At 48.1% G+C, this 11124-nt stretch overlaps 2 protein-coding genes across 3 annotated transcripts; both read right to left on the bottom strand.

Moving 5' to 3' along the window:
- Window positions 1–212: 212 nt before the first annotated feature.
- Window positions 213–2606, bottom strand: LOC120651121. Of its 2 annotated transcripts, none has more exons than XM_039928495.1 (3): window positions 1146–2606; window positions 945–1063; window positions 213–858 (listed from the first exon to the last, which is right to left on the bottom strand). In XM_039928495.1, exons 1-3 carry the CDS (start codon window positions 2509–2511, stop codon window positions 421–423), a joined length of 1923 nt encoding a protein of 640 aa, XP_039784429.1. In that variant the 5' UTR covers window positions 2512–2606; the 3' UTR covers window positions 213–420. The 2 variants fall into 2 exon arrangements, 1 of the variants encoding a protein (XP_039784429.1); XR_005665930.1 differs by having other exon boundaries at window positions 641–690; window positions 773–858; window positions 945–2606.
- A 4813-nt stretch (window positions 2607–7419) lies between these two features.
- On the bottom strand, window positions 7420–9708 carry LOC120651120 (cytochrome P450 78A11). Its single transcript, XM_039928494.1, has 2 exons — window positions 8600–9708; window positions 7420–8455 (listed from the first exon to the last, which is right to left on the bottom strand). Exons 1-2 carry the CDS (start codon window positions 9620–9622, stop codon window positions 7832–7834), a joined length of 1647 nt encoding a protein of 548 aa, XP_039784428.1. The 5' UTR covers window positions 9623–9708; the 3' UTR covers window positions 7420–7831.
- Window positions 9709–11124: the final 1416 nt, after the last annotated feature.

The following is an 11124-nucleotide window of genomic DNA, read 5'->3' as shown; positions in this document are numbered from 1 at the left end:
AATATTGCCAAAAAAATAAAAAAAGGAGGTTTTCAAGAGGTCTTACAACAGTAAATTCTTCCCTCTAGCCATCTTCTTTGCTGGACAGCAACTGTACCTACATAAATGACAACAACCTAATTAGTTTAGAGTTCATGAAAAAAAAAGAACATGACAGCTAGACATTAACAATAGATTATGACCAAGAAAGTAAGAACGAATGACAATGAGCATAAAATTAACAGCTGCAGACTGCAGCACACCACATGAAGTAGCACATAACGACATAGCATAGTTCATAGTTCAAACTTCAAACTCAAAGAAAATAAAAACTTAAAAGTCATAGCAGCAGCTAGCAGCTAGCAGCTGATGGTACATAGCACAATCAAGCAAAATATGATAGGTAAACACAACATGCAGCAGCCCACAATCCAGACAGCTTCAATCCTCAAAGGAATTTGCTCCTAGTATTTCATCTTCATCATCTTCAAAAGGAATTTGCTCTTCCTCATAGTCACTGTCGTCTTCAGATTCGAACTCTTCTTCTTCATGTAAATCTCTAGGCTGATTCCTTCCACTCCTATGAGGTTGAAGCTGCTCATCTGCTTCCACTACATCTCCAAGGATACGCCATGTCATCCCAGTTCCAGGAACTTCAGCCTCAGCCTCATTTGGGTCCCTAAACACCACCAAAGCTTGTTCATCCCCTCCCTCATAAAAAAAACCTTGTGCTTCAGCAGCATCATTGCTTAGGAGGACTTCATAAGATTTCTTGTTGCTGATTTTCTCCTTCTTGGACAGCAGCCTTGTATTAAATTGCACGTAGACTAACATGTTGAGGCGCTCTGTTGTTAGTCTATTTCTTCTCTTCGTATGTATCTACAGAGTACAAATGAAAGAAATAAACATTAGTAAATGAGACAAGTCATGGCAATATTTTTATAGGCAGAGTTTTAGTAACTAACAAACTCAAAAGTGCTCCAATTCCTTTCACATCCGGAGGAGCTTGCTGTCAATGAGAGGATTTGAGAAGCCATGCGTTGCAAATTTGGTGCTCCACCTCCATAGAGCCTCCACCAAGATGCTAACAGTCAAAATGAAGCGAATAAGATTAGTTAAGGTGGAGTGAAGAAGCAAAATGGCTGCTGAAATGAAGAGAATAATACCAGGGTTGAACTCAAATCGTTCACAACTTCTTGCCATCTTCTTTCCAAAGAAACCTTGCTTCGTCCGAGACTTGTCAAAATCTTCATTGACAGCCAAGTACTCTTTTTCTTCATCACCTTTGAAAAATGTCTCACAACAAAGCATGAACTTTTCCACAACACTTAAATCATCAAAGATGGCAGCATCTCTATAGGAGTAGTATGGATTCAGCAAGTATGCAGCAACATGCAAGCTGGAATCAAGTCTGCCCTTCATCTTCTTGTCAACAATAGCCATGACATCTTTGTAGTTATTCTCCACATTGCCAAAGGCTTCCTTGATCTCCTTCTTTGCCTTAATTAGCTCACCATAAAGAAAAGCCATGGCTGGCCTCACATCCCCATCAACCAAATGAAGTAGCCTCACCAAAGGTTCAAAAACCTTTAGGCAAAGTGCTACACTTTTCCAGAAGGGAACACTCAGCATAGTGGCAGTTGCATCTTTTCCCTTTCTTGTCTTCACATCTGGTATTTCATCCCATTTTGGATCAACCACCATCTTCCTTAGTGCATCTCTTTTTTCCATCAAACTTTGCAAAGTAAGGTAGCTGGTGGCAAATCTAGTCACCCCTGGCCTTATAATATCCTTCTTCAAAGTGAAAGACCGCATACATGCCAAGGTTCGATGATGCCCATACACAAAAATAGTGAACGCCTTTGCTTGGTCAATTGTTTTCTTAAACCTTGGCAGGCTACCAATGCCTTGGAGCATCAAATTGATTGTGTGAGTTGCACAAGAGATCCAAAAAATGTTAGGCCGCTTCTCTAACATCAATGTTTTTGCTCCCATGTTATTAGAGGCATTATCTGTCACAACTTGCACCACATTTTCTGCTCCTAATTCATCAATTGCTTTGTCCACTAACTCAAATATGACCTCACTTGTGTGTGATACATCTGACATCTCCTTGGACTTCATGAAACTTGCCCCTTCTAAAGTATGTGTGCACAGATTCATTATACTCCTCCTCTTCATATCTGTCCAAGCATCAGTCATGACTGAACAACCATTCTTGTTCTTTTCTTCTTCACGGTTCAACAGCAAAGTTTTCACTCTTGCATGCTCCTCCTTCAACAATTTCTCTCGAAGGTCATATTGAGAAGGTGGTCTCAAACCAGGACCAAAGCAACCAATGGCCTCAACCATCTCTATGAACTCATCATTGTCAACTGCATTGAATGGTATACCATGAGTGTATACCCATCTAGCAATATATTGATGCACTTGATGTGTCCTCTCCTTCCAAAGTGCTTCATTTAAACTTTGTTGCCTCTTGGCTTCTTCTTTGGTTGCTTTAGGATTAATAGGTCGTGTCCATCGATCCATGGGACCTAGTTTTTGAGTTGGGGAACCACCTGATGAGCTTGCAGCCTTAGATTCAGCATCTGATCCTTCTCTACTCCCTGTAATTACCACATCTTCTCTCAGATCTACCTCTGCCCTCTGCTTCTCCCTTTTCTTCTTTTTGGTCGGTCAAGATCTTCTTTGCACTTTTTTTTTAATTTCATCAGTCACTTTGGTGCAAATGGACCACTGCAGTCCCTTCATGTGCAAGGTGCTGCTTGAATCGATTAATGCCTCCACTATTCTCATTGCCACAAAGTAGGCACTTCAATCTATTCTTGACAATTGGATCACATAGGCTGCCCCAATTCCATCCAATGTCATTTGATTTTCTCTTAAGGTGAAACACAGACTCACTTTGGTTATCACTTGCAGGCACTTGGGCATCCACAGCAGCCTGCCCCTCTGTCCCAGCCATCCTAGGAAGACATGCACAACATAGCAGTGAACACATCAGCACAATCCTACAGCAATCAGCAAAGCAAGAGCACAAGAACATGCATTGATGCATAACCACCGAACCACACGAACATAAAGATTGAAGAAATAGACTTATTATAGTAGCAGTCCATAGAGGAGCAGAAGATTACCTGAATACCACCAAGGGCACCGGCGAACAGGCAGGCAGGGAGGGACGGTCGTGGCAGACTTGCACGGGGGAGTCAGGGGGAGGCACGGCCGCGGGCTGCGGCTGACCTTTTCCTGCCGCACGACCGCAGACCGGAAGGCCGGAGGTGGACGACGGAAGGGCGGAGGCGGGAAGCAGAGCCGTGGCAAACGGGAAGGGCGCGACGGACGAGCAGGGAGGCGCAGTGGACAAGCAGGGAGGCGCGGCGGACGAGCAGGGCAGGAGGCGCGACTGAGATTGGATTGGGAAAGGAGGCGGCTATCGATTGGGAAGGTCGCAGCGGTAGCGGTACACTGATCCCGCGCCCGCGCGCGCGCCAATCTTCCCGCTTCCCCTCCCGCCGGTGACCGTGCGAACGATTTCCGCTCGATTACGCGCTCGATTAAGCGCGGCCAGCGATTAATTGCGCGATTACCTGGTAATCGACGCGCTGACCCGGCGCGTAGCGCATAAGCGCGAGTAATCTCGCGATTAAGCGCGATTTCTTGAACCTTGGTTAAAGGCAATGAAGAAGAAATTCAATAAATATAGGAACAAGTCATATGTATTACTTTGTGTGAAAGTTATCTTTGACCCAAGGTATAAGCTCAAATTCACAGACTTCGTTTTTAGTGAATCATTTGGAACCAAAGCCAAGCAAAAATTTGATAGAGTGGAAAGTCTAGTTCGTGAGTTGTTTCAAGCATATTCTTCTAAAGGAAAAGAGTCAGATTTACCATATATGGGCCACTTGGGATCAACCGATCACGAAGTGCCTTCCATGAAGACTGATCCATGGGCAGCTTGGGATAGACAGCTTAGCCATGATCTTTAGTCACAGATGACAACTGATCTGGATAGATATTTGGATGAGACCCCAGTTTCGTGTTCTGCAAAATTTGACATCTTGAAGTGGTGGATGGGCAATGCAGCCAAATATCCCACTCTTGCATGTATAGCAAGGGACTTGTTGGCCATTCCAGCATCTTCTGTGGTCTCTGAATCGGCTTTCAGCACCAGCAAAAAAATAGTCAACAAGTTTCATAGCAGTTTACTGCCTGAGACAATAGAATCACTCATTTGCACTCAGGACTGGTTCAGGGAAGAAGGTAAAAAAACAGAGTTTAGCATGTCATCTATCAATGATTTGATAATGCGCGAGGATAATACATGATACTACATAAGGTAATCTTCATTGAAGTTTATGTTGAAGTTTCTACATTGTGTTGCTAGCTTTCATGATACAAACTATTAATTTTAGAATACAAAAAATTTCCTTGCTGTTATGTTTACTAAAAATGACTGAACATCCTAGTCTCTGATTTTGGCCACAAGGCCACACAAGGCTAAGAATTGTGTGGCCTTGCGGCTATAGGGTATGTTTAGTTGTTGTGTGTATAATTTGTGCTATGCTGTATTTTTTTCCATAATTTGTGCAGTTCAGTTCAGTTCAGTTCGCTGCTTACTCTACACAATTCAGTTCACTGCTTTCATGCTGCCTCTTTCCATAATTTCAGTTCACTACATTTATACTCTGCATTTTTTTATAGTGCTGCAGTAGAAGTTAAAGTTTAGATTCATTTTGCAGGATTCATCCATGATACAAAATGATTGATGCTGACGATAATAGTGGCAGGATGAGATCGATGATGTTTATCTAACAAATATTCAGATCCATGTGTTGATCTTGTAGAGTGCAAAAATGAGAGACAGTTCAGATGTGTCGTGCATATGCTCCATTTGATCATTTTCTGAAACTTCATTTTTTTTTTACTACTGCTAGGTTGGGATATGTGTGTAATGGAACATGCTTCTCATATGACTTTGTCATGAAATTTTCTCTAGCAGTGAGTTAATGTTGTTCTCAGCCAGACTTGTTGGAGTCTCTATAATTTAAGTAGTTATTCACACTTTGTTACTTAAAATTATAGAATATTTTGTGATTTCTATTCTATGTATGATTAACAATTAGTCAATGTGCAAATGCCAGCAGCTTTAAGTATGCATAATTTATGTACAGTTATTATCAGAACGCATGCATAGCTGAGTGGTACGCCAAACCAAGTCATCACCAACTCAAAGCAAAAACAACCGAACAGGTTCGACCCCAGGTGCCCCGCGGGGTAGTGAGGTTTTCATGACGTGAGGTGCAGTTCGATCTGTGATCCTCTGTCTACTCTGATAGGGCAGTAGGGTCTTGTGTATAATACTAGATTTTGGTTCTATGTAAGGATGGAAATAGGGCGAGTTCGAGTCGGGTGGAGTGTTTGGATTCCCAAAACCGAAAGCCGAACTTAAAATTTGAACCCTGAACACCGATTCATGTGAAAATTCATCACAAAATCGAAACCCACGGATCCCTGAATCCCGATTGGATACCCGAAACCTGTTTTGTATGGCAACAAAGTAAGAGCAATAAATACTTCCTATAAATGGGTAGCTATGTACTTGGGTTCACTTTGGTTGGAAGTATTTAGGTTTGGTAGATTGACTAAGTGCCTTTTATGCACATAGCAGGATTGGTATCCGACGGTATAGTGATAAGGATTCGGTGGGCAGACTACCACTACAGGGACAAGTGATGGAGGTCGCCACCCGTAGAAGGGACAGGAGATGACACGGTTAGACAGAAAGCGGAAGGTCGGGAGGTTGCATGGAGTACTGGAGGAGGGGCGCTCCTATATACCTTCCACGCAATAAGAACATCTGCCATCGCACAACCAACTATGGCCCACAATCATAGAAGCATGGCCACGCCCAACAACAGGAGCGTGCATAGCCGCCAATGTAATTTGGTACTTCCTTCATCCTAAAAAGAATTCAACTCTCGCTTCTTGAGAAGTCAAATAATTTAAAGTTTGATAAAATTTATACAAAAAACTATGAACATTTATATCACCAGATAGATTCAGTATGAAAATGTATTATATGATTAATGATTCATATTTTGTAACATAAATGTTAATACTATTTTGTGTAAATTTGGTCACACTTGAAATTATTTGACACCTCGGGAGCGAGAGTTGCATTCTTTTTAGGATGGACAGAGTATTTGCTATCACACTCCAGGTTTTAGGTGGTAGGTAACTTTATTTATTGTAATATGTTTATTCATTCATTATTTTATCAAATACTACTATGGTCAACATTTTAAATATAGATGTAATATTTGTCTAAATCAAGTTCAACATTATAAATAATTTAGTTCAGAATTTAATATGAAAATGTTGAGATAGTATCCAAAATATCAGGCTAGTTCACCCAAATGTTGATGTTTTAAAATATAATAAAATATATCCATATTGGATCTCATGGTGTTGATTAATTTTTGATAACACTGTTTTAAATGGATTCAAAAATGAGTTTACAGTTTGAGAGAAAATACATTTAAAGTTGGACATCCAAAAACAACCTCCACCTACCAGAGCCAACCAGAGAATGACATGTGTCCTATGTACATGCCTCAACCGTGCTGCCGGCATGCATACTGTAGAATCAGAGCTAGATACTGGTCGGAAAGAGTTGGACGGATCTTGAACTATTTTTCTTCAAGAAGATATATAAGATTTCCTCTGGAGACACTGGGCAAGCATATAACTAAAACTTAATGGGCCGAATTAACAGTTGAAAACCGTACAAATCAATATGTTCTGTGGCCAACTCTGGCCTAGTCATACCCTGCCTAATTGGACGACTAATCATGAATTCAAGGATTAGTTAACATAATTGATTGGTATCATGGCATGGCGGCGATAAGGGACATCACGTCCCACTGTTGTTGTCGAAGTTTCTTATGAGAGCCAGGAACCGGCATTGATTAAATTAAGTTTTGTAGCATATTCTAGTGTGCCATAAAGCTCAATCGAATATTAGAGGTAGCAGAGTTAGCAGTTTGAGATAATAGAGATTCAGAATCCATGTCTGTTGGTGTCATAGAAAAGATTAAATTCAGAAATCAGAGATGGGCACGCAAACCATTGGAGCTGAGGGTTCAGAATTGGATGGCATTTCAGCTGACTTCATCTCGGTGAAACTTAATAATTAAAAAACTATAACGCCTCAGGATGAACTGGATGTTGTCATGCATTATGCAAACATTCACCCAGTAGACCAGAACCGCTGGATGCAAAACTCTTGGGACTTCAAAGGACCCCATTTCCCCTATTGAACTGTTGAACTGATGACATGCTTTGATTTAAAATCCTTCAGGTGACTCCCAAAGGTGTAGCTAAAAAGGTGAATTCAGAACCCTCATAAACAACCACACTTGGCATGTATAATAATTAAACAGCAACACATATAACACGGCTCTTGATCATTACATTACAAATACAATACAAGATTATACATAAGGACACACCAGAAGAGAACTAGCCGAACAAGAACAATATAGCAGATCTGAGCACACGGCTTCCGTGACTGATCGATATGACACTGATTAGGCCCTGATAGTGAGGAGACACGAACATATCTAGGGGTTAACTCCTAACACGCACCTTGCCAAAATTGGAGCCCCGGTGACGGTGAGACTAGGACGCACACTACTTGCAAGCAACCAAAGCCCTAGGCACGAACAAACAACAACGAATAGCTTAGCGCGAAGACCAGAGACACAAGAGATAGACCATGTCCCACGCGAACCACACGCGACGCGACATGACAAAGCATCGGTCCTTGGTGCACGCGTCGGCGCCATCAGGCGGCGCGCGGCAAGGCCGCAGCGGCGAGCGGCGTCTTCATCTCAAGCGAGAGCTTGAGGACCTCGTCGAGGCAGACGGGCGGCGCGCCCTCCGGCAGGGCCCACTCGAAGGCGTGCACGAGGCGGGCGACCCAGAGACCGACGGTGGCGAGGCCCAGGTTCTTGCCCGGGCAGACGCGGCGCCCGGCGCCGAACGGGGCCAGGCGGAGGTCGCCGCCGCGGACGTCCACGTCGGCGCCGCCCTCGGAGGGGAGGAACCGCTCGGGCGCGAACGCGTCCGGGTCGGCCCACACGGCCGCGTCGTGGGTGATGGCCCACATGTTCACCATCGCCGTGGTGCCGGCCGGCACCACCATGCCGTTGGACAGCGGCACGTCGGCGGTGGCGAGGCGCGCCCAGCTCAGGAGCGGGCCCGGCGGGTGGGCGCGCAGCGTCTCCTTCACAACCGCCTGCAGGTACGGCATGCGCGCCACGTCGGCGTCGGTGGGGCAACCGCCGGCGCCGACGACCGCGTCCACCTCGGCGCGCAGCCTCGCCTGCACCGCCGGGTGGCGCGCCAGCTCCGCCATGCACCACTCGGTCAGCAGCGCCGTCGTGTCCGTCCCGCGGAAGATCATCTCCTGCAAAAGCCAAAACAAATTATTTTCGGCAGCTCACGCAGAGCCATTTTTTGCCCCCCCAAACAACTGACACAAAACTGTTGACCCGACCGAGAAGTATATATGCGTGGTGCTGTTGAAGAATGAAAATGATCTGAAACTTACCCAGAGGACGGCGACCATGTCGTCATCGCCGAGCTTCTCGTCGCCCTCGAGGGATAGGAGCACGTCGACAAAGTCAGCATTGTCGTCGGGGGCGGCGGCGTTCTGGCGGCGGCGGCGGTGCTCGTCGATGACGCCGCGGACGAAGGCCTGGACGCGCGGCACCAGCGCGGCGCACCGGCGAGCGACGTCGCTGGGGTCGTAGAAGTAGGCGAGCCAGGGGAGGTGGTCGGACCAGTTGAACGCGCCGAGGAGCTCGAACCCTTCGCGCACCATGTTCTTGAGCTGCTCGGCCTCGGCGGCGCCGGCGCCGGAGGAGACGTCGTAGCGCCTGCCGAAGACGCTGCCCATGATGTTGTTGAGCGCGGCGGCCTGGAGGTGCGGGCGGAGGACGACGGCACCGGAGGCGGACTGCTCGGCGGCGATGGCCCGGAGCATGGCGCCGGCGTCGGCCTGGCGCCCGGGCTCGTGCGCGGCGACGCGGCGCGGGGAGAAGAGGTGCGTGGAGGCGATGCGGCGGAGGCGGCGCCAGTAGTCGCCGCTGGGCGCGAACCCGATGGCGCGCGCGAACATGAGCTCCCGCGCCGACCGCTTGACGGGGCGGTCGGCGAAGGACGGGTGCGCGAGCACCTCGCGCGCCGTGGCCGGGCAGGACGACACCACGGCGGGCGTGTCCCCGACGGAGAACGCCATGAGCTCCCTGGCCCGGGGGCCCGAGGCGCGCGCCATGGCGGCGAGCGCGCGGTGCGGCAGCCCGCGGGACAGCGCGAAGACGCTGCCGAACACGGGCAGGCCGCGCGGGCCCACGATGGGGGTGGCGCCGAGGCGGCCGCGCCCGTGCGCCCACGCCGGCCCGCCCGGCGACGCGGCCCAGGCGAGCAGCGCCGCCGAGACGGTGGCCAGGAGGAGCGCGGCGGCCAGGAGGGCCGGGTGCGCGCACAGGGTGTCCGCGCCGAGAAGCGCCGGGAGAGCGTACGCCCACCACGTGGCGTCCGTGCACGAGCAGGCGGCGGCGGCCATCGCCATGGGTGAGGTGTTCTTGTTGGCTGCTGCTAGTAGCTGCTAGACAATCGGATGATGAGGCTATGGAGTGAATGGGTGAGGAGCTCGGGCAACGGGAGTGCCGGTATTTATAGAGGAGGAGCGGGGGGCGGCGGGGGTTTGGGAACGGAGACTGCTGCTGGTTCACTGCTTCTCTTGGGCTGGAGTATTTGATAGTGTACTAAACCTAGATTGGTGCAAACATGAATGTTCTAGTAGATGATGTATTTTGACATCCTTTTGTATCGTATAATGGGTAGGAGAACCCAATTTGATGCGGTCTCGTAGAGTACACAAGCAAGTAGAAAAAAATTAACGAATTTTTCATACCTGTTGCTAGCTTTATGCTTCATTTAATTTTTAGATGTACTGCCAGTGTATTATTATGAAAACGGTTTCTGTATTTTGTGCCTCTTCATTTGGATTACTAACGGGTGGGGCCAGAGCTAAACAGCTCTGATCGAGCCCAAGACCTCAGTAGATTTTTGTGACAGAGCCGGTGACATGACGTGGACTGATCTTTGGCCTTTACACAGGCTATGTTTAGTTCTCCAACTGCTCCAAACTTTCCATCACATCGAAACATTAAATATAACAAATGACTCATGTATGGAGTACTAAATGTAGGTAAATAAAAAAACTAATTGCATAGTTTTGATGTACGTTACGAGACGAATCTTTTGAGCCTAGTTAGCCTATGGTAGGACAATATTTACCGCATACAAACGAAAGGTGCTACAGTACTTTTCGCAAATATTTTTCGCATCCTTTTCGCAACTAAACACAGCCACAAGCTGTCGGGTACTACGATTAGGGACACCCTAATCGGGGTACTAAGATCGCTTTAAAAACGCAAACACCTGTTAAGGCAGTTGGGCCCACGAAGGCCCACGGCCTCCTTCAAAAAGCAAAGAACTCAAAGAAGCCCAGCGTGCGGCCCATTCGCATCCCCCTTGAACCCGCGGAACGATCTCCGCCTCGCTCGAGGGTCTCTCTCGGGCCCGCTGGACAATCTCCGCCTCGCTCGAGGAAGGCGGATCTACCCTCGAGCGGGTGACTCATCTCCGCCTCGCTCGAGGCCACCCCTCGGCACAAAGGACGAACAGCCCCGCCGCCCAACTGCTCGCCGTACGAAGACATTAAAAGCTAGCCACTCCGCCACGGCACCCAGGACAGGCGGCGTCAGGCCGCCATTCCCACAGTGGATGTGACCGGGGTCCCATCAGCTGACTCCGGTCACCGCTCCGCCATCCCGGATGCTGTAGCAGGGCTTTGGAACCTACGACGTGGGACAAGACAGGCTCGACACTGCTCCCGTTACTATGCTGCCGAAACCGACCATCCAGACCCGCCTCCCACTGGGGAAGGGGTCCGGCGACGTCACGTGTCCTTCCAAGAGGGGCGCTCAGCACGCATGGACGGAGCCCCGGATCTCCCCCCTTGAGGAGTCCGGGACCTCCACACGCCCCGCGGACCTCCTAGTGTGC

This window comes from Panicum virgatum, chromosome 9K, assembly GCF_016808335.1.
Source record: "Panicum virgatum strain AP13 chromosome 9K, P.virgatum_v5, whole genome shotgun sequence".
Lineage (NCBI taxonomy): Eukaryota > Viridiplantae > Streptophyta > Magnoliopsida > Poales > Poaceae > Panicum > Panicum virgatum.
The sequence above is the reverse complement of the archived record's forward strand: the minus strand, read 5'-3'. Positions and strand labels throughout refer to the sequence as shown.

What these genes read in the sequence shown, in the direction of transcription:
- LOC120651120 (XM_039928494.1), bottom strand. Translation starts at nt 9,622, where the DNA reads ATGGCGATGGCCGCCGCCGCCTGCTCGTGCACGGACGCCACGTGGTGG. An exon ending in ACATGGTCGCCGTCCTCTGG is followed by an intron (nt 8,456 to 8,599) that starts GTAAGTTTCAGA and finishes TGGCTTTTGCAG; the next exon opens with GAGATGATCTTCCGCGGGAC.
- LOC120651121 (XM_039928495.1), bottom strand. Translation starts at nt 2,511, where the DNA reads ATGGATCGATGGACACGACCTATTAATCCTAAAGCAACCAAAGAAGAA. An exon ending in ACGATTTGAGTTCAACCCTG is followed by an intron (nt 1,064 to 1,145) that starts GTATTATTCTCT and finishes TTTGACTGTTAG; the next exon opens with CATCTTGGTGGAGGCTCTAT. An exon ending in ATTGGAGCACTTTTGAGTTT is followed by an intron (nt 859 to 944) that starts GTTAGTTACTAA and finishes TGTACTCTGTAG; the next exon opens with ATACATACGAAGAGAAGAAA.